Below are 22,752 nucleotides of genomic sequence, written 5' to 3'. Positions count from 1 at the left end.
TCACATGCTAGCTAACTGCATGAGCAGTGCAGCTGCTCGCATCAACCAAACATAAAAAATATTAAAATTATTATCAGAAGAGTAGTAGGTAAGGATTCTACTTTGCGAGTTGATGGAACTCCACCAAAGGTGTTCTGCGTAGAACAGGTACCTTTTCTTCTCCTTCCTTCCTTCTCCTTCCTTCCTTTTTTTCTTTCTTTCTTTCGAGACAGAGTCTCCCTCTGTCACCCAGGCTGGAGTGCAGTGGTGTCGTCTCGGCTCACTGCAACTGCCACTTCCTGGGTTCAAGCAATTCTCCTGCCTCAACCTTGCGAGTAGCTGCGACTACAGGCATGCGCCACCATGCTTGGCTAATTTTTGTAATTTTGGTAGAGACAGGGTTCCGCCATGTTGGCCAGGCTGGTCTCAAACCCTGACCCCAAGTGATCCACCCACCTCAACCTCCCAAAGTGCTGGGATTACAGGCATGAGCCACTGTGCCCGGCCTGTTTTCTTTCTTTCAAAACAAGAATAATGAGGCAAAATATTTGAGTGAAAACAAATAACACAAAAGGACAACTCTTGGAGGAAAAAATCTGACATTTACCAACAGTTTTGGGGAGGTGATACATCAACACTTAAATGATGCAATCCATCACGTGAATCTGTAACGTGTCTATGTCAGGCAGAACCTCTCCACACTTGGGGCAGGAATGAATCGGAATATTCCGCTGTTGCCGCCAGTCCCTGTCCTCAGCTCCTGGGAATAAGTATGATAATTCCATTAGTTCCATTTTGCAGGCAGTTTTGTTTGTTTCACTTGAAGAACAGATGGCGAGTTTTAACATCAGTTCAACTTCGTATTCAACACGTAGTGGGACATGAGCACAGGTGTTTGGTCTTTAACTGAAGTCATCACGATGCACATAGAGAAAAATCTCTCCAAGTGATACCTGCTTCCCTATTATTTTAGGATTTTTTTTTTTTTTTTTTGAGACGGAGTCTCGCTGTCACCCAGGCTGGAGGGCAGTGGCACGATCTTGGCTCACTGCAACCTCCGCCTCCCAGGTTCAAGTGATCCTCCTGCTTTGGCCTCCTGAGTAGCTGGGATCACAGGTGCGTGCCACCACGCCCAGCTAATTTTTGTATTTTTAGTAGAGATGTGGTTTTGCCATGTTGGCCAGACTGGTCTCGAACTCCTGACCTCATGATCTGCCCACCTTGACCTCCCAAAGTGCTAGGATTACTGGCGTGAGCCACTGCGCCTGGCCTGTTTTAGGATTTTTTTCTTTTCTTTTCTTTTCTTTTTTTTCTTGACAGATGGAGTCTCGCTCTTTCTCCCAGGCTAGAGTGCAGTGGCACAATCATAGCTCACTGCAGCCTCTAACTCCTGGGATCCAGTGACCCTCCTGCCTCGGCCTCCTGAATAGCTGGGACTATAGGCACATGCCACCACACCTGGTTAGTTTTTAAAATTTTTGTAGCGATGGGATCTCACTAGGTTGCCCAGGCTGGTTCTGAACTCCTGGTCTCAACTGATCCTTCCATCTCAGCCTCCCATATACTGGGATTACAGGTGCATTGGTGCATTCTTTTAGGATTTAAACTGTATCCCAGTTTCAAGGTATGTGAAAATACATGGTTTCAGTTCTAGGTACAGGACAATGCATGTTCTAGTAAATACTAGGATATCTGTGAGAAGAGAAAGGATGAATGAGGATATAAGCAAAAGAGGAAGGGAATGTGGAGAAAGAAATCCACAGAGCCCAGGAGAGGTCTCCTAGAACAGAGTGTACCTTCCCAGAAGCAGAGGCAATCATCTCATTTGTTCAGCAGACACTTTTGAGTCCTCTGGGATGTATAAAGACACTGCTGTGTGCCGGGAGACAGACGTGGTGGAGAAGCCAGGCGAGAGATGTGGCAGCAGTGGCGTGGCAAAGGTGTTAGGCACGAGTGTTAGGCCAGGTGAGTGTTAGGTGCAAGGGTGTCCATGGGAGAAAGGGAAGGGCCCCTAGTTTAGATCTTGGTGCAGAAAGGCCTCCTAGATGCGACCAATTAACTTGAGAGGGGCCTTGAGAATGAACAGGAGTTATCTACATAAAGTTAACAAGGAGGAATGATGGAAGAATGCACCCTATCATTTCCCCCAGTTTTGGAGCAGTACTGAGGTTCAAGCCTCAATCAGAGCATGTTCGAAATAAGCCCTGACCCTAGCTAGGTCCTGGATCCATACAAACTGTGATGGATGCAAGAAATTATTTCTGGCTCCCAGGCATCTCTCTGTTCTGACCTTTCTGGACCAATGCAAACCATCTTGGTTTTTTGGTCTCAGCCTAGACTTTGGTTTGGCTCTCAAAATGTTTGTTTTTGGAAGCAACCTTTATTTGCTTCTAAGTACATTACTTGGATGTAGTAACATGTATGAATATTTGAGATTGTGTTCAGCAGCCTTAAGAAGCATTTCTGAAGACGTATGTATTCATCATAAAGCATGGTTTCCAAAGCAGGGAGCTTTCTAATCACCCCATTGCCAGAGAAGAGGGGTCAGGATCCGGGGCTGCCTTTGCTCTCTGACTCCCAGCATAAGCAGTACCTCTTGCACATCCTGGATGACTCAAAAGTATCTGCTGAATAAATGAGACCATTGCCTCTGCTTCTGAGAAGGTACATTCTGTTCTAGGAGACCTCTCCTGGGTGGATGGGTCACCTGAGGTCAGGAGTTTGAGACCAGCCTGGCCAACATGGCAAAACCCTGTCTCTACTGAAAATACAAAATTAGCCGGGCCTGGTGGCTCACGCCTGTAATCCCAGCACTTTGGGAGGCCGACGTGGGCAGATCACCTGGGGTCAGGAATTTGAGACCAGCCTGGCCAACATGGTGAAACCCTGTCTCTACTAAAATAAATTAGCCAGGCGTGGTGGCGTGCACCTGTAGTCCTAGCTACTTGGGAGGCTGAGCCAGGAGAATTGCTTGAACCCGGGAGGTGGAGGTTGCAGTGATCCACGATCATGCCACTGCACTCCAGCCTGGGCAAGAGAGTGGGACCCTGTCTCAAAATAAAAATAGAAATAAAAATAAAGTACTTAAGTATCTACCTAGAACACACAAACACCTATAAAATAGCAGACAGGTACCAACATAGAGGAATAAAGTACTTTGGAAGTTCAAAATGGAAACAGTTCATGGAGATGGAGTTTGAAATAGATTTTAAAGATGGGGTAAGAGGTCACTGGAAAGAGACTGGAGGAAGACAGGAATATGCATAAGAAAAGGGCGTCTCTGTGAAGGGCATAATACAAGCAAATACAAGCTTAGGACAAGTTCAAGGGGATGATTCAGTCTGGCTAATGTCTGTCAGAGAACAGAGGGAGACACGGTTTAAAAGTGTGGCTGCAGGCCGGGTACAGTGGCTTGCGCCTGTAATCCCGGTACTCTGGGAGACCGAGACAGGCAGGTCAGTTGAGGTCAGGAGTTCGAGACCAGCCTGGCCAACACGGTGAAACCCCATCTCTATTAAAAATACAAAAATTAGCTTGGGTGTGGCGGCGCACGCCTGTAATTCCAGCCACTCGGGAGGCTGTGGAAGGAGAACCGTTTGAACACAGGAAGCGGAGGTTGCAGTGAGCCGAGATCTCACCACTGCACTCCAGCCTGGACGACACAGCGAGATTCTGTCTCAAAAAAAAAGAAAAAGTGTGGCCGTGCCAGGCACCTTCTGGTAGGGTGAAGGGTCTGGTCTGGATTCGGTGGGTAATGGATGGAGATGGGAGTGCTGTGGAAATGAGACTGACGGGTGCTATATTTTTGGTGCCTTGATTTGGAATCCATTGTAGAGAATGAAGTGGAATTTTTCTTCAAGCATCATTTTCATAGGATAGCTATTTCCTGAAAATCCAGGATCACACGGGACTCACCTCTTTGAACAAGGTAAGCCTGCTGGTCAGAGTCACTTGTTCTCGCCCCATGACGACTCTGCATCTCCATCAAGGACTGCCTGCCGGGATGAAAAGCAACACGCCGTGTGATGTTCTACAACCCCGAAACATGACAACACTGAGCAGACAGTCAACAGAAGTAGGGGAAAAAAGACTCAAACTACACTGCCAAGGTTCATAAAAACCAGACTAATTTTAGTTTTAAATACTATTGGCACTAGGAGACTAGTGAAAGTAAATAATTACAGTTAAAAAAAATCAGGAAATAACCAAACTGTCATCAGTAGGAAACAGATTAGAAAGAAGTGGCATATTTATAAATCAAAATACAGCAATGAAGTATAATAAATTACATCCGCACATATCAAGAGAGCTCAAAATCATAATATTATGTAAAGTAAGCTGCAGAACAATACCTACAGTGATCATTTTGTAAAACACAGAGAAATCAATATTATCTGGTTTTGAGATATGATATAGGTATGTGTGTATGTGATATGTAAAAGTATAAAATAGATGGGGAAGCTACCCACCAAATTCCTAACAGCACAAGGTAAAGAAGAAAGGAATATAATGATGGATGGGGAACAAAGGAGACTTCGACTCTAACTACAACTCCCTTTTTCCTTTTATAAAAAAAAAATACTTGAAGCAAATAAAAGCAGCTGTCAATGCAAGAAGGAGTACATAGTAGAGTCTGTTATTTTATTCTCTGAATTTTGCTGTGTTTTAAAACTTTCTCAAAATAAATTTCTAAAAGTCAGAAGTAATTTTTGGTAGTATTTTTTAAAGAATATTCAGGAATTTAAAGTGCTACGCATATTTCATCCGTGACGATGGCAAGATAGGTCATTGGGACACGTAACATTATTGTTACAAGTGCATGGTGGCATGCACTTGTAGTTCCAGCTACTCGGGAGGCTGAGGCACGAGGATCACCTGAGCTCAGGAAGTTGAGGCTGCAGTGAACCATGATCATGCCACTGCACTCCAGCCTGGGTGACAGGAGTGAGACCCTGCCTCAAAAAACAAAACAAAACAACACAACATTTTAAAATCAAATCAAAATCCTTGCTTATCTAAAAGCAAGGAGCTTGATCAAGCTCCCACAAGTCTCTGTCAAGCTTTCCTGTAAGACAAACTAAGTGTTGGGAACATGATCACATGAAGTGTAAGTGAAGCAATTATTATTATTATTATTGATTTTTCAGACAGGAGACTCGCTCTGTCACCTAGGCAGGAGTGCAGTGGCGCGAACACAGCTATTCTTATGGTTCAAATCAGGAACGTCTTTGGACAGGCACCTCTTCTACGGCCATGCTGATGTGAGCTCTGGGTCCTCCTCTCTCTTTTCCTTACCTGCCTCCGTCTTCGAAAGCATCATTCTCTTTCAGCAGAACTGCCAGCTGCAATGCCAGTTGCTCCTTTTCCTCATGAATTTTCTCTCTCGCTGCTCTTTCAGCATGAAAATCAGAACAGTAAACTTCCATCTGTTAGAGGAAAAAAAGATACAGAAGTTAGTACCTAGATGAATGCAGATTCTTACAGTGTTTATGCGATGAGGAGGTAGTGCTGTATCCTTCAATAGCCCTTGTGAATCACAGATGCACAATCCTGCTAGAAAACAGTATAATGGCCATGACTTTCCAGGTACATTCCGATAGCAGATACAAGCTGTGTTTGTGTGTGTGCTTTAAACAACACAAATCCTGCAACTGCACTGATATAGGTAGTTTAAATACTGTAGGTACCATTAATTCAGCAAAATTATCTGGACTTTTAGATAATAAACAATTCAGGATCAACTTAATATAGTAAATGGCTTATTGATTCTGCCAGGTGTATTTATGAAGGCTGGTCTTAAGCTAAATTTAAAAGAATAATCATCACAAATAGATGCTATTTGTTAAATTCCAAACATGTGTGAGGTCCTATGTTGGGTGCTTTACATTTACTATCTTATTTCACCTTATGAAATATCCTGAGAATAAAGAATGGCTATCCTCATTTTACAAACTTAACGGCTCTTAATCTTGGGAAAATTTGTTAAGTGGCCAAATCAGCATTTGAACCAGACAGAAGACCATTTCCCATGGACTTTTCCATATTCAATCCATGTCCCATGTGTGGTCACCAGCCTCCTAAGATGGCTCCAGTGATCCTTGCCTCTTGGTATTCATCACCTTGTATGTTTCCCTCCCACAATGAATAAAGCCAACCTGTGTAACCTCCAGGATGCCGCAGAAGTGATGGTGTACGGCTTCTGAGACTAGGTCACAAAAGACACTGTCACTCCTTGCTCTCTGTTGGATCACTTGCTTTGGGGGAAGCCAGCTGCCATGACATGAGGGCACCCAAGCATCCCTCTGGAGGAGACCACATGGTGAGGAACTGAGGCCTCCTGCTGACAGCCTGGACAACATGGCAAAACCTCATCACTACTAAAAATACAAAAAATCAGCTGGGCGTGATGGCATGCACTTGTAGTTCCAGCTACTTGGGAGGCTGAGGCACGAGGATCACCTGAGCCCAGGAAATTGAGGCTGCAGTGAACCACGATCATGCGACTGTACTCCAGCCTCGGTGACAGGAGTGTGACCCTGCCTCAAAAAACAAAACAACACAACATTTTAAAAATTAAGTAATTTTTAAAAAATTATAAATAACAAAACCCTTAATAGTGTTTTAATATTTAATGCTGTCAGCTAATTGAGTGAACTGTTCCATTGGTATTGGAATTTAATACTAATTTTTCACTTTCTATGTTTAAAATTAGTTTTTTCTTTTCAAATTTGCTGGTTCTGAGATATAAATTATTATCCATTATTTTAAAAGTAAAATTAAAAATCTAAATATTCTATCAAAACTATAGTTACTTAGAAGTATGTAACAAAGAGATCATTTTAAGGGATTTCCTATCAATTGTGAGTGGTTCAGCATGTCACAGTGTTGGCAGTGGATCATGGGTGTTTTGGAGTATGACTTAAATTCGATTTAGTCTCACTTCTATCACTTACTAGCTTTGAGCCAGTAAGAACAGAGTCTTTGTTTTGTCTATTCCTATATCCCAGGCAGTAAGAACAGTGTCTGATTTTTTTTTTTTTTTTTTTTTTTTTTTTTTTTTTTTTTTTTTTTTGAGATAGAGTCTCGCTCTGTCGCCCAGGCTGGAGTGCAGTGGCATGATCTCGGCTCACTGCAGCCTCTGCCTCCCAGGTTCAAGCAATTCTCCTGCCTCAGCCTCCCGAGTAGCTGGGACTACAGGTGCCCGCCAACACGCTCGGCTAATTTTTGTATTTTTAGTAGAGACGGGGTTTCACCGTATTGGCCAGGTTGGTCTCGAACTCCTGACCTTGTAATCTGCCTGCCTCAGCCTCCCAAAGTGCTGGGATTACAGGTATGAGCCACCACGCCCAGCCGTCTCTGACATATTATAAGTGCTGAAAAAAGAAGTTATTGAATGAATGAGCAAGAGTATCCATCAAGAGAAAACAAATGTCTATGTCTAGAATGAGCAAAAATACATGACTGCAGCAGAGTGGAAGAACCCAATGACATGAGTTACCCAAGCAAGGAAATGCTCTGAAGAGCTGAGAATGCAGGTTGAGGCTCTATTCCTGTAGAAATAAAACTAAAGCTATAAGTACCAGTCAACTGGCTGCATTTCACAGGGGTCAGCCACTCTGGGCAGCTGGTGATAATGAGTCTGTATGTAGGGAATAACAAACTGCTGACATTATTATATTAAACATAATATGTTCATCAGATTGGCCAAGGTTTTTAAAATAATGCAAGAATGTGAGGACATAGGAGTGCTTATCTTTTGGTGAGAGTATAATTTTGGTTAGGCAGTTTTAGAAGACAGCTTGGTAATATTTATTTAACTGAGAAATGGACATAACTCATGATCCAACCATTCAATTGGATGCTGGCCAGGCACAGTGGCTCACGCCCGTTATCCCAGCTGGGCAGATCATGAGGTCAACTGTTCGAGACCACCATGGCTAACGTGGTGAAACTCCATCTCTACTAAAAATACAAAAATTAGCTGAGCGTGGTGGTGTGCGCCTGTAGTCCCAGCTACTTGGGAGGCTGAGGCAAGAGAATGGCTTGAACACGGGAGGTGGAGGTTGCAGTGAGCCAAGATCATGCCACTGCACTCCAGCCTGGTGACAGAGCTAGACTCTGTCTCAAAAAAAAAAAGTTTGATGTTTTATAATAAAACAGCACGGTACCAGAGCAAAGATATATGAGTAGACCAATAAAATAGAACAAAATCCAGAAACAGACCCATGCATATATGGACACAAGTTATGATGAAGAGGGCAGCAGAGCACTTAAGAAAAGATGGCTTAAATGGTGCCAAGTTAACTGGAAATTCATAGAGGAAAAAAATAAATATTTACCCTTACCTCATTTTCTATACACAAAAGCCAATTTCAAATGGTTTGTACATCTTAATGTAAAAGGTAAGACAACAAAATTTTTAGAAGACAACAGAGGGAATATCTTCCTGGCCTTGGGGTAGTAAAAGTTTCTTAAACAGGACACAAAAAGTACTAATCATAAATGAGAAGGCTGATATACTGGACTACCTTAAAACTAAGAATTTTGTTCCTCAAATGACACCTTTATGAGAGTGAAAAGGCAAAAATAACTGACAAAGACTTATATGTGCAGTATATACAGAAGTCATTACATTTTTTTAAAAAGCCAGGCCAGGCGCAGTGGCTCATGCCTGTAATCCCAGCACTCTGGGAGGTGGAAGTGGGTGGATCACCTGAGGTCAGGAGTTTGAGACCAGCCTGGCCAACATGATGAAACCCCATCTCTACTAAAAATACAAAAATTAGCCAGGCATGTTGGCACATGCCTGTAGTCCCAGCTACATGGGAGGCTGAGGCAGGAGAATCGCCTGAACCCAGGAGGCAGAGGTTGCAATGAGCCGAGATCATACCACTGTACTCCAGCCTGAGCAACAGAGCAAGACTCTGTCTCAAAAAAAATGCCAGGCAAACCAAACCAAAAAAAAAAAAAAAAAAAAAAAAGGCAGGCTTGATCAGGCACTTCACAAAAGAGGATACCTCAAAGGCCAAAAACACTTGAAAAAGTACTCTTTCCCATTAGTGATCAGGGAAATGCAAATTAAAAGAGATACCACTATATACCCTCCAGAGTGGTTAAAGGAAAATGACTGATAATAGAAGTGTTGGTAAGATGTAGAGCCATGGAAACTCTCTGTTGATGGGAGTGAAAACTGGTCCAACTACTCTGGAAAACTGTTTGGCATTACCTGTTAAAAGTGAGTAACATGCAGAGCCTATGATCCAGCGACTCCACTGCTAGGTGTGTACCCAACAGAAATATAAAATATCCACATGTGAACAGAGCAACATGCACAGGAATGTCTTAGCAACGTTAATCATAATGCCACAAACTGGAAAGAATCCGATTACCTATTAAATGTAGAACAGATAAGATCCACTGAGCACTTTCCAAATGTTTCAATTTTAAAGTTTTAATACACTCACGGGTGAAAAAATATATAAAATAGAAAATTATAAACATTCTAAACACCATTGCTTTCCAATGCGAGAATACAGTCAGGGCTGGCCTCGCTCAGCTGGGGTTTTGGAAGGTGCCTCACCTGAGCCCTGAGGATGGTCATGGTTTCCAGGTCCTCCTCCTGCTTGGCAATGGTTTGCTTCATTTCATCCATTTGCAGCTGTTTGGAAGCCAGAGCCTTCTCTGCCAGTTCCAGTTTTTCACTCAGTTCCTTCAGCACTGCCCTGTCCACTTTTTCTGACTGAAAAAGAAACATTTATTCTAGAAATGGTTTTGAAATAATTCTGCCTATTTTAGTAAAATATTAGAAAAAGGTTTATTTTTTTAATTATCAGCTCTGGCCGGGTGTGGTGGCTCATGCCTAGAATTGAGAGGCTGAGGTGGGAGGATCGTTTGAGCCCAGGAGTGGGAGACAAGCCTGGGCAACATAGCGAGATCTAAAAAATGTATCAGCTCTAACCAGTCTGTTAATCAGCAACGCTAACTTATTCAGAAAGTTGTATTTAAGTTGTGGCTTGCAAATAATGAATTCCTAAAAAAAAGGTGATAACACCAAAATCAGGGATACAATAACAAACTCCAATCTTAATAAGGCTGTGACTCGTTGATACCGTTATTTTTCCACTTGTTACTTCCTGAAGTCAGTGGAAAAGAAGAAACATGTTTTAAATTTAAAATTATTAGGTCCAAGAGAGGAACACTACTGCTGGGCACGATGGCTCACACCTGTAATCCCAGCACTTTGGGAGGCTGAGGCACGTGGATTGCCTAAGCTCAGGAGTTCAAAACCATTCTGGGCAACATGGCAAAACCTCCTCTTTAAAAGAAAATAAATGAAAAACAAAGAGTATATTTACAAGGCTAAAAATTCAAAGATCCCTTCTAATTCACAAGCTTCTGTGGTCTCTAAACTATCACACCATGCTGGCATTATTACTAATTTATTTATTTTTTTCTTTTTTTAGAGACAGGTTCTCACTCTGTCACAGGCTGGAGTACAGTGGCGTGATCACAGCTCACTGCAGCCTTGACCTCCTAGGCTCAAGTGATCCTCCTGCCTCAGCCTCCCAAGGAGCTGGGACCACAGGCACGAACATCACACTTGGTTAACTCTTTATTTTTTGTAGAGATAGGGCCTCCCTGTTGCCCAGGCTGGTCTCAGACTCCTGGGTTCAAATGATCCTCCAGCCTTGGCCTCCCAAAGTGCTGGGATTACATGCATGAGCTACCACACCTGGTCCATTATTATGAATTTAAACTGCAGGCTGATGATTCCAGGGTCCCAAATTCACTGCCAGCAGGCACGCTGGTCTTGCACAATTCCCCAGAGCAGATGGCCCTTCCTGCCCATAGAAGCCCATGCTCTTAGCTCTCCTACAAACCTCCCCTTAGAAATACGAAGTGCTTAATCCCTGAGCATAGGACATTCACATCATCTTTGTACGCAATAAAGCACATTACACATATGTGGAACATCAGAAGTTACAAACCCTAGATGCAAGAAATAATGATACATTGGAAAACAACCTTTGAAACCAGATTTAGTGAAGGATTCATGTAATTATTTTATATACAAAACGTTCAACAGTTTCTGTTCATTACTAGGCTATGGAAGTAATTTTTTTCAGTGAATACCTCTTTTCTTGTTAGTTCCTCAATTGTTTTCAATGCATTATTATGTTCTTGAAGAAGCTTGTTATGTGTCATCTGTAGCACAGTTAATTTGGACCTATTAAAAAAGATATTAAAAAATGGAATCCTGGGGAAAATATCATAGAAACTTATAGTCTTGCCTCCCAACCTTCTGAACACTCAAGTAGAAAAATCTTCTCGCCTACCTTTATCACCCCACGACCTACTAGCATTTCTTACTCTCAAAAAAAATCTTTTCTGAAAAATCAAGACAGAGTGCAAACAATCAGCATAATTTTATTATGACAAAACTTTTAAATTTTATCCCCCTCTCTGAGAGGTCTCCTAGGACTCCTTCAGATAAGTGAAAAAGAAATTTTTTAAAATTTATTCTCAAATCCGAATTCCAATCTGTATAAAAAGGCGATTCTCCCTCCTCTGCCCCGTCGCTGCCCTTCTGACTCAACATACTCACTTTTCATCCTCTGTTTTAGCCTGTTCCATTTTGATTTCTGATAGCATGCTTTCCACTTGTAGCTCTAACTTTTTGTTAGTATAAACAAGCTCTTGCTTTTCATTCAACTCTGATGGAATTGCAGAATTTTTCCTTTCAAGGGCCTGACACCTAAGAAAGGTCAAGATTTCATGAGGATAAACAATGCTCCTTTACGTCGCAGTGGCTTTTAAACAAACCCCAAGGTTATGTACAATATAAGAATTTTAGGGCTGTAGGGTTTATGAATGCAAAATGAAATACATAATCCTCCTTGCTTCTTCACTAGACCTGGCCATATTTCCGAACCCTTATGCCTAAACATAAAAAAGTACAGATCTAAGCTCACATGCAGTACTGTCCTCTTTGAATAATTGTTTTAACTAGTCATACAGATACATTTTTAGTATTTAAACACAGACCACAGTAGTAATTAGCTAAGGCGCTTCTCATGTAGTGATGTGTGGATATCTTTTATATTAAAAAAAAGTTATAGGTTCTGTCAATTGCAAAGACTTTAGTTTCTGACAAAGATTCAATAAGGGAAAAAGGAAGTTCCCCTAAGTCTTTTTAAAGATCAGAAAGAGGATTTCAATATAATACAAATAAATGACAGCTATGCACAAAGCATTAATGCCCAGCCCATTAGACATATCATTTAATACAATGTATATAGAAGAAATTACAACACACAATTTACAAATGCCAAGACAGGCTCAGAGAATTGAAATAAATACCTTGCCCAACACAAATAAGTTGCAGACTCATATGTTAAATCTAGGTCTGTTTGTCCAAAGTCCTTAGTTGTAGCTGCCATGTTGTATCACGTTACCATAATTCTACAGAGTGTTGGGAATTATAACCTCAAGAAAACACACACACCTCCGTATTGTGCTAGAAACATGTTTGCCAATGAATCCAATAGAACAGCATCAACTTAGGTTTGCTAAGTTTTGGGTAACTTCTTACATCAAGAGAAACAAGCAAATGCCAAACGCTCAATCTACATGTTAGCCTGAAATAATTAACTGATTGAAATAACAAATTGGAATTGACCTTTTTCCAAATAAATGTCACTCAAGATCTTTATGCTCTTTTCATCTTTCTTTATGCTTACTCACATCAATGTCATCAGCTTAAGTCAGTAACAGGAAAACTAGCTCACAGCTTTGTAGAGATCTTACCCAGGCTCGTACATTTAACAAATGCCCCTAAATGGCAGAATTAAAGTTCTCCAGTCCCCAACCCCCCATCTTACAAGTATTTCATGCTCACACATTAACTGGAACATTAGTATATTCTGAATTCATATTTTAATTAGGTGTCTATTTTTCTTTTAGTCATAACATAGTTTAAAAACTATGTTTTTATATAGTAGTATACTTTGTAAAAATGTATATTTCAAAGGAGGATAAAATTGCTCTCGCATTCTTACTTTTCTTGAAGTCTCTTCTTCATTAGCTCAGCTTCGCTGAGTTTTGTATGAGCCTCTTGAAGCTCCTTAAACAGAGATGTCACCTGGAGGTTCAGTGCTTCCACTTCGCTTCCAACCTATCATACGGGAAATCCCAAACATATCTGTACAATTATCATCTGAGATTAAACAAACCTCTTTGGGAGAAAACAGGCTGAACCATTAGTAGCCAATTAAGACTGGCTGGTGAATCAATCCAACTTTGACAATACCCCAAACATCGTGTAGGAAAAGAATGTTTTGGATACTTGGTACTTAGGTTTGCTAAGTTTTGGGTAACTTCTGTTTCCTAATAAAGCATGAACTAATCAATTTGGATGCACTGTGATAATGACTTTATCGCTATTAAAATGAACCCTATTCCAGGTTCAGAGATCATAGACCACAGAGGTGTCAAAGCACAGTCCTATCTATCCAGCTAACAACTTGCCCCCATACTCTCTTCCCAGTGTATGTTTCTAGTTTACTCAACTATTTTTGTTGTGCAGCCTTTTTCCTGGCAGCTCTATAATTTTTGTAAATGAGTTTCTGATGCCTTGAAAGACCATACTTCCCTGCTACTGGCTGTTGAATTCGTTTTAGTCAACAGGGAACTATTATTCACTGGTGGTCTCTTCATCTGTTTTCTAAATGTTCTCTCTTCTTTCAACAGTAAGGTCTCAGTCTCCTGACATACAGTAGGCATTCAATGTACATATTTGTTGAATAAATTAATTACCTAAAGTGAATATTTTATGTAAATGCCTTTCACGTGGGCCCCTATGGCTATCAACCTTCACGGCTTCATTAACTTCTGAAAGCTGAAGACTCTCTGCAGACTCAAAGGCACCTCTCTCAATTACCAGACAACACTGAACAAGACAACAGTGAACCTTTTCCTTTCAAACTACTTTATTCAAACCAGTAATGGGATAGAACCCAAATCTTTCAATTCTCCCTCAAGTTTCTAAGTCATATCCTCAAATGATCTCATTATAAAGTGGACAACATTCCTTTTCCTACAGTAGGCTTGTTCATTGAAGGACCGAGGAGAAGAAATCAGTCAAGAAGAGACATAGGAAATCGTTTTGTAGAATACTGATAGAAATACATCTTGCAGCTGGGCGCAGTGGCTCATATCTGTAATCCCAGCACTCTGGGAGGCCGAGGTGGGAGGATCACGAGGTCAAGAGATCAAGACCATCCTGGCCAACATGGTGAAACCCTGTCTGTATTAAAAATACAAAAATTAGCCAGGCGTGGCGACGGGCACCTGTAATCCCAGCTACTTGGGAGGCTGAGGCAGGAGAACTGCTTGAACCTGGGAGGTGGAGGTTGCAGTGAGCTGAGATCGTGCCACTGCACTCCAGCCTGGCGACAGAGTGAGACTCCATCTCCAACAACAACAAAAAAGAAATACATCTCGCTACAATTGACACAGAGCAGGACAAGGACATATAAAAGGAATAGATAGATAATATTCAATATCAACATGATTTCTATATTTCTAAAGCAAATAACCCATCACAAGATTTGAATTCAGTGGCTGGACTACTCTCGTGTGTGTGGGTGTGGTAGTGGCCGTGGAATCTTAGGACTCACAGTCTCTGGGCCTTTCTCTTCATCATTCTCTTTCTCTGTGCTCCCCTCTGTCTGGGTTTCAATCTCAGAACGATTACTTGTTTTCTTTTCAAAATCTGAAACTCTGGAAAATCACAGAAGATAGAAAAGTTACTTTCTCTTTGGCTTTAAGAGAAATAGCAATTATTACAGAAGTACTAAAAAGAACATTGTTTACAATTGGGATAAAGGATCAGGGGTTTTCAAAATCTCTACACATTCACTATATTAGCATTAGTTTTATTTTTCATCCTAAAATTGGCTAGAATTGATTCACAGACAAATACACACAGAGGTAAAAGGCAAGTGAAACTCATCTTGAACACCATTTGTTTCCATGCAACTGTCCTATGCAGCAATGTTTTTGAAATTGTTTCTGTTTACACATGTGGATGCATGTGTGTTCCATGAACATGGTATCTCATTCATAAGAATTCATTAGAGAAGGAAAGACTTTTCCTTTTAGGACACAGCTAAGTTTAAAAGTCACCGAATAAACGACAACAAAAAAAGTAACACCATTCTTAACACCAAATCATAACCACAGGAAAGCCGTCCCAATCCAAATGAAACAAGAGACTGTGGTTAAAGATAATGGGTTGAACAGATGCATGCAATTTTTTTCCCAGCCCAAACTCTACTAAAAGGACCTTCAAAAAGCCATGTGCCTACAGGAACAAAGAAAAAGGGAGAGGAAATAATAGTAGGAAAATTTAGCAGTACAGGTCTGAGTGGGGCCTTACCAGCCCAAGAAGGCCGACCTTTGAGCCAACAGTAGGGACAGCCAAGAAGCAACCAGATTCACACTGTGGGAACTCCAGGACACTCAAGCATGAGTGACACCAGGAACCTCTGAAGTGATGACAAAGGTGGGGCCTTAGCTTTCCCCCTAAGATTAGGAACAAGACAAGGATGCCTGCTCTCTCCATTTCTATGTAACACTTTTTTTTTTTTTTTTTTTTTTTTTTACAGGATAATCAGGCAAGAAAAAGAAATAAAAGGCATTCAGACTGGAAAAGAAGCAGCAAGACTATCTCTGCGATGACACAATCCTGGAGATGGCAATTCTCCCCAAATCATTTGGGGATACAATGCAATCCCTAGTAAGATCCCAGCTGGCTTTTTTCACAAATTAACAAGCTGATCCTAAAATTCTTATGCAACAGCAAAGAACCCAGAAGAGCCAACAGTCTTTAAAAAGAAGAACAAAGTTGGAAGGCACTATCTCTCGAGTGCAATTTCAAGTCTCTCCACCTTCTGATTCCCTTCCCTTAGCCACAGCAGGAGCTGGCTCACAGTTAACTCCTTCCTCATATGGTTAGGCTTTGTGTCCCCACTCAGATCTCATCTTGAATTGTAATCCCCATAATCCCCACGTGTCAAGGGAGAGACCAGGTGGAGGTAACTGAATCCCGGGGGCAGTTTCCCCCATGCTGTTCTCGTGATAGTGAGTGAGTTCTCATGAGATCTGATGGTTTTCTAAGTGTGTGGTAGTGCCTCCTGCGTTCCTTCTCCTTTCTGCCGCCTTGTGAAGAAGGTGCCTTGCTTCCCCTTCGCTTTCTGCTAGGATTTGTCAGGTTTCCCAAGGCCTCCCTAGCCATGCTGAACTGTGAGTCAGTTAAACCTCTTTCTTTTAATAAATTACCCAGTCTCAGGCGGTTCTTCATATAAGTATGAAAACGGGCTAATACACTTCCTGATTTCAAAACTTACTACAAAGCTATAGTACTCAAGACATTGTGGTACTGGCGTAAGGACAAACATAGATCAATGAAACAGAACTGAGAGTCTAATGAAGTTGAACTCCTATATCACAACATACATAGAAACAAACTCAAAATGGACCACAGGCTTAAATGTCAGAGATGAAACTACAAAATTCTTTTTTTTTTTTTTTGAGACAGAGTCTCACTCTGTCACCCAGGCTGGAGTGCGGTGGCCAACTGTAGTTTTGGCCACCGCGCCAGGCCAAAACTACAAAATTCTTAGGAGAAAAACATAGGAGTAAATCTTTGTGACCTTGGGTTAGGCAACGGTTTCTCAGATGGGACATCAAAAGCACAGGTGACAAAAGAAAAAGGAGATAAACTGTATTACATCAAAATAAAAACAAATGTGCTGCAAATGATACCATCAAGGGAAAAGACGATCCACAGAATGGGAGAAAATAGTTGCAGATCAGCCGGGCGCGGTGGCTCACGCCTGTTATCCTAGCGCTTTGGGAGGCTGAGGCGGGCAGATCACGAGGTCAGGAGATCGAGACCATCCTGGCTAACATGGTGAAACCCCGTCTCTACTAAAAATACAAAAAAAAAATATTAGCCGGGCATGGTGGCGGGTGCCTGTAGTCCCGGCTACTCGGGAGACTGAGGCAGGAGAATGGCGTGAACCCGGGAGGCAGAGCTTGCAGTGAGCCGAGATTGCGCCACTGCACTCCAGCCTGGGTGACAGAACGAGACTCCGTCTCAAAAAAAAAAAAAAAAAGAAAGAAAATAGTTGCAGATCATATATTTAATAAGGGTCTTGTATCCAGAATGTAAAATGAACTCTTATAATTCAACATAAAAAGACAAATAACCCAATTTTTAAAAATGGGCAAAGGCTCTGAATAGACTTTTCTCCAAATCAAACAAACGGTCAACATGAAAAGATGCTCAACATCGCTGTCACTAGGGAAATACAAATCAGAACTATGAGATACCAATTCACATCCACTAGGATGGCTGAAGTCAAAGTGAAAGACAGTAAGAAACAAGTGTTGGTATGGACGTGGAGAAAGTGGAATGCTCATGCACTGCTGGTGGGAATGCAAAATGGCGCAGCTGCTTTGGAAAATGATTTGCTGGTTCCTTAGAATATGAAATAGAGATACCGTATGACCCAGCAATTCCACCCGTAACGATATACCCCAGAGAATTAAAAACACATATCCCAGTAAAAACTTGTACACAATGTTCATAGCAGCATTATTCCTAATAGGTAAAAAGTGGCAACAACTCTAATGTTTATCAACTGATGAATGAATAAACAAAATGTTGTATATATAGACAATGGAAGGTTATTCAGCAAGGAAAAGGAAGTACTGATACATGCTACGTTGTAGATGAACCTCAAAAACATTATGCTACGTGAAAGAAGCCAGTCACAAAAAACCACAGACTGTATAATTCCATTTATATGAAATGTCTAGAATGGCCAAGTCTATAGAGACAGAAAGCACATTGCTTGGAGGAGCAGACAGTGAGTGCTGTTTGGGGGAAAAAGTGTTCTAAAATTATATTGTAGTAACAGTGGTTGCACAATCCTAGAATATTCTAAAAAACACTGAAATGTATACTTTAAATGGGTGAACTGTATGGTATCTTAATTATATCTCAGGAAAGCTGTTTTAAAAAAACACATATTTCAAGTTAACCTATTTCATACCTTTCTTTGGCCTCCTTGAGTGCAACTTCAAGTCTCTCCACCTTCTGATTCCCTTCCCTTAGGCACAGCAGGAGCTGGCGCACAGTTAACTCCTCATGTTCCAAGTAATTCTTGGCCCCCTCTGCAGATCTGCTCCTATATTTAGACAATGCCCTGTTCAGTATAAAGGTTAAAAGGTTTTCATCAGAAAAATTCCAAAGACTAAGAAGAGAGTAACCCAATATAACTGGGACCAGCTTAAAGGAACTGCTTTCCAGAACATTCTCCAACTAATTCTCAACTAGTGAACAAGCACAGCTGGTCCTGGGACCCCCAGTGCCAAGCTCCTCCATGCTTCCTAGGGAAGGTGTGGAGACTCAGTGAGGCTCTGGAGAGGCCAGCTTACAATGCACACACCCACGTCCTCCAAACAGTCACTGTGTACCTCACACCACACCACAAAACCCACGGAACAGTTCAGCAGAGGCAGCCGTGGCTGAAGGTGCCAAGCTTTCCAGAGATCTAGTCTCAAAGGGGACTGCAGTCAGACAAAAGATAAAGGCACATTGTACAGACCACTGGCCTTTCTCCAAGTTAACAGAGACCATCGCAGCTTAAGTCAAGGGGAGAAAACCTTTTTCACTTGTGGTTTCAAATAATGAGAGCAGAGAAATGGAGGCTCTGTTGATATGTCAAGTATTTTTCTCGATTTCAAAATCTGACTAAATCAAGAGACATATCAGTGACAAACAGAATCATGATCACTGTTACAAAACATGAGGGATGACTATGATGATGCTAACGGCAGCTACTCTTTCAGTCACCGACTCGGGTTCACATAGCTAATAAACAGCCAGGATTAAATGCCGGTTTCCAGGACTCTGAAGCTTCAACTCCAAACCTGGAAATCAATCTCAGACTAATTACGATACTCACAAATGGTACAGAGCTGTTATTTTAAAAATAGCCATGTGGCTTAAAAGAGGAAGCGGTCTTTGCATCTGGATATGAATGATGAGGAAGTGGCTTTGATATTTCAACCAGGGCTTTTTTATTTCCCACTACTTCCAGGAACGTCTTTAAATATGACAAAAGCAATTTGGGGGAAACGTGAAGAATTTTTAACCAAAAAAGGGAATTACTTTCGTTTATGCCAATTACTCTGTTTGACGAAAGAATATTATCTAATACTTACTTTCTTCCTTATACAAGGGCTTAGAAACATAATGGAAGACAATTTTTTTCACGTTTTGTAAGTCATTCTATATGCACATTCATCAAGTTATACGAAGAAGGTTTTACAAATCTATGAGATGGCTGGGCACAGTGGCTCACGCCTGTAATCCCAGCACTTTGGGAGGCTGAGACAGGAGGATCACCTGAGGTCAGGAGTTCGAGACCAGCCTGGTCAACACAGTGAAACTCTGTCTCTATTAAAAACACAAAAAGTTAGCTGGGCGTGGTGGCGGCCACCTGTATTCCCAGCTACTCAGAAGGCTGAGGCAGGAGAACTGCTTGTACCCGGGAGGCAGACGTTGCAGTGAGCTGAGATTGCACCACTTCACTCCAGCCTCGGTGGCAGAGTGAAACTCCAACTCAAAAAAAAAAAAAAAAAAACAACTCCATCTCAAAAAAAAAAAAAAAAAAAGATGGATCTCTTATCCATCTATGAGATAAGAGATCCTGGCCGGGCGCAGTGGCTCATGCCTGTAATCCCAGTGCTTTGGGAGGCCAAGGCGGGCAGATCACGAGGTCAGGAGATCGAGACCATCCTGGCTAACACGGTGAAACCCCATCTCTACTAAAAATACAAAAAATTAGCGGGGCGTGGTGGCGGGCGCCTGTAGTCCCAGCTACTCGGGAGGCTGAGGCAGGAGAATGGCGTGAACCCGGGAGGCGGAGCTTGCAGTGAGCCGAGATCACGCCACCGCACTCCAGCCTGGGCAACAGAACAAGACTCCGTCTTAAAAAAAAAAAAAAAAGAGAGATCCTTAGAGTTCTTTTCAGACAATTGTCTCTTGAATAGATGATTACAGGAGTAAGCAGCTTGCAGAAGGCGAGCTAGCAGTCTCCTTGGTGAGCACTGCTTGCGAGAGTCAAGAGGTTCAGGCGCTCAGTTCTAGGTCTGCCTCCCTCCCCAAGGCCCTGCCACTATTTAAGATGTCTGTTTCCTCACATCTACATAGGACAGGTACACTTGAGACTCCACAGATAAGAAATCTGGGCACTTTCAGGCAACACCCACAATGACTGAGAGTGCTATCAGTCATTGTTACAAAAGATGTTCCATTATTGGCCATGCCAGCTTATAACTGGGAAGTAGCAGGGAAAAGAAAATGAAAATATTTCACTTATGGAAGCTGGGCAGGCTGGTCTGGGTCAAACGGCACCGGGGAACCAATGAGCAAACATGTCTTTGATTAGGAACAAATCATTGACTTGATTGAGAACCAGTTTGCTTTCACTTTTCATCTGCTGGAGGTGAGACACCACTAGAACAGAGCAGTCAGTGTGAGCCAAACAGGAACCAAACAGTTTTTAATCTTTGCCAGTTTGAGCTGCAACATTAAATAGCATTCAAACCAAATATTCTGGAAAGATCCTGGTATAAATCATAAAGAAGTTACTTCCTCAGGTCACAACATTTGACCTCCGGTGACAAGCACCCAGTGACGAGCCTGCCCAGCCTGTCTGCCTGACAGCCCGAGTCTTCCTTCACATACGTGCCAGTGGAGACTGTTCTCGTGGGCCCAGGACTATGCTTGATTTCTTTTACTGACCCTTCTGCTTCTCCTTCCTGTAAAAACAGAAATGCAAGGGATTTAACACAATATGTCTACAAGACAAATTCTTTGTCAAGAGAAGAAAAAGACAAAAGATGAATTTTTGTGACATGCAACCCAAGGAAGCTTCCAAACATTCAGATGTGCACTGTTTAAACGGGGTGGCTCAGAGGAAATGGAAACATCCCCTCCCCTCACCTGGCACGCCCTGTCGGGATTATAAATATCCCAGCTAAGGCGTGAAGGTCAGTTTCCTCTCGCCATACACATTCTACCTGACTCTGTAAACATGAAAGCTTATCCGCTCCTCCCTTTCCTTGGCAGTTCCCTCTTTCTCAAGGTTAAGGTCATACAGAGCTGGTGACAACTCCACATATCCTTCCTTTAAAATGCAACATGCTAGAACTCACTGAGGTAAAGTTAAAAAAGAGGCAGTTTCTGTGAGTGAGATTCACAAAGCACCATCTTGGCCAAGTTGGTTCCCATTAGAAATTTGTATGCACCACAGGTCACTTAGGGAACAAGATAGTCTAAGACCCACAGGATTTGAAAGACATTTATATTCCAATAAGCTCCCAGGGAAAATCTTCAAAAATGCACAAAGATAGTTCTAGGTATATATGTATAAATATATATATAATATATTTAGATATTTAGATATAGAAATATATATATTATATAAATATATAATGTTATATATGTAATTACATATTAATTGTATAATATATTATATATAATATATTCTATATTATGTATTATAGAATATATTATATATATTATATAATATAAATATAGATATATCCTATTATAAAACATAGATACATATATAAGTGTATATATAATACAATTATATAATTGTATAATATATTCTATATTCTATGTTATATTCTATATTATATATTATAGAATATATTATATGTATTCATTATATAAATATAGATATATCTATATATAAATATATATAAATATAGATATATCTGTATTTATAAATATATAGATATCTATATATATCTATATATAGATATCTATATATAGATATATATATCTATATATAGATATAGATATAGATATAGATATAGATATATAAATATATATAGATATATCTATATATAAATATATATAGATATATCTATATATAAATATATAGATATATCTATATAAACATATATAGATATATCTATATAAACATATATAGATATATCTATATAAACATATATAGATATATCTATATAAACATATATAGACATATCTATATATAAGCATATATAGATATATCTATATATAAATATATATAAATATAGATATATCTATATATAAAAATATATATAAATATAGATATATCTATATATAAAAATATATATAAATATAGATATATCTATATATAAAAATATATATAAATATAGATATATCTATTGTAAAAAATACAGATACATATGTAAGTGTATATATATTATACAATTATATAATTGTATAATATATTCTACATTATATATTATAGAATATATTATATATTCATTATATAATATAAATACAGATATATCTATAATAAAAAACATAGATACATATATTTTTTTCTCTGCTTGGGGCCATGGGGGTTCTAGATATTTTTGATATTTCTTCCTAAATCTTGGGCAGTGCTTTCCAGTTCATAGAAGAAACGCATGCAAAACGTGTTTACACTAAAAATAACTGTCACTCATCTGACAGGGAGAATGAGATGCTAACCATGCACCCTGAAGGAAGAAGCTTCATCTGGAAACTTCTCATATGCTGTTGGGTTTCCTGCAGCTTATCGGTTATTGACAGAAGGGTAAGGTTCTCTGGTTAAACTTCTGTCTCAGTAATCTTCGATCACTTGCAGAAAGGGTACTCTGGCAAAATACGCTTTT

General features: G+C 40.5%; 1 protein-coding gene across 11 annotated transcripts in view; it reads right to left on the bottom strand.

Annotated features, from left to right (window-relative positions):
• Positions 1-561: 561 nt before the first annotated feature.
• Positions 562-22,752, bottom strand: part of OPTN (optineurin) — a 36,788-nt gene continuing 14,597 nt past the window's right edge. For 6 of the 11 annotated variants that reach the window (XM_034929952.3, XM_003827821.7, XM_034929953.3 and 3 more), the window contains 10 exons: positions 20,804-20,877; positions 18,102-18,254; positions 14,658-14,760; positions 13,038-13,153; positions 11,585-11,734; positions 11,113-11,206; positions 9,560-9,718; positions 5,275-5,405; positions 3,895-3,974; positions 562-739 (listed from right to left, as the gene is read on the bottom strand). In XM_034929952.3, coding sequence (XP_034785843.1) covers positions 618-739; positions 3,895-3,974; positions 5,275-5,405; positions 9,560-9,718; positions 11,113-11,206; positions 11,585-11,734; positions 13,038-13,153; positions 14,658-14,760; positions 18,102-18,254; positions 20,804-20,877 — 1,182 coding nt within the window. In that variant the 3' untranslated portion in view covers positions 562-617. The remainder of the gene's footprint in view (positions 740-3,894; positions 3,975-5,274; positions 5,406-9,559; positions 9,719-11,112; positions 11,207-11,584; positions 11,735-13,037; positions 13,154-14,657; positions 14,761-18,101; positions 18,255-20,803; positions 20,878-22,752) is intronic. The other 5 variants (XM_055092413.1, XM_034929954.3, XM_055092414.1 and 2 more) reach the window with 2 other exon arrangements.

This window comes from Pan paniscus, chromosome 8 (assembly GCF_029289425.2).
Source record: "Pan paniscus chromosome 8, NHGRI_mPanPan1-v2.0_pri, whole genome shotgun sequence".
NCBI classification, from domain to species: domain Eukaryota; kingdom Metazoa; phylum Chordata; class Mammalia; order Primates; family Hominidae; genus Pan; species Pan paniscus.
The sequence above is the reverse complement of the archived record's forward strand: the minus strand, read 5'-3'. Positions and strand labels throughout refer to the sequence as shown.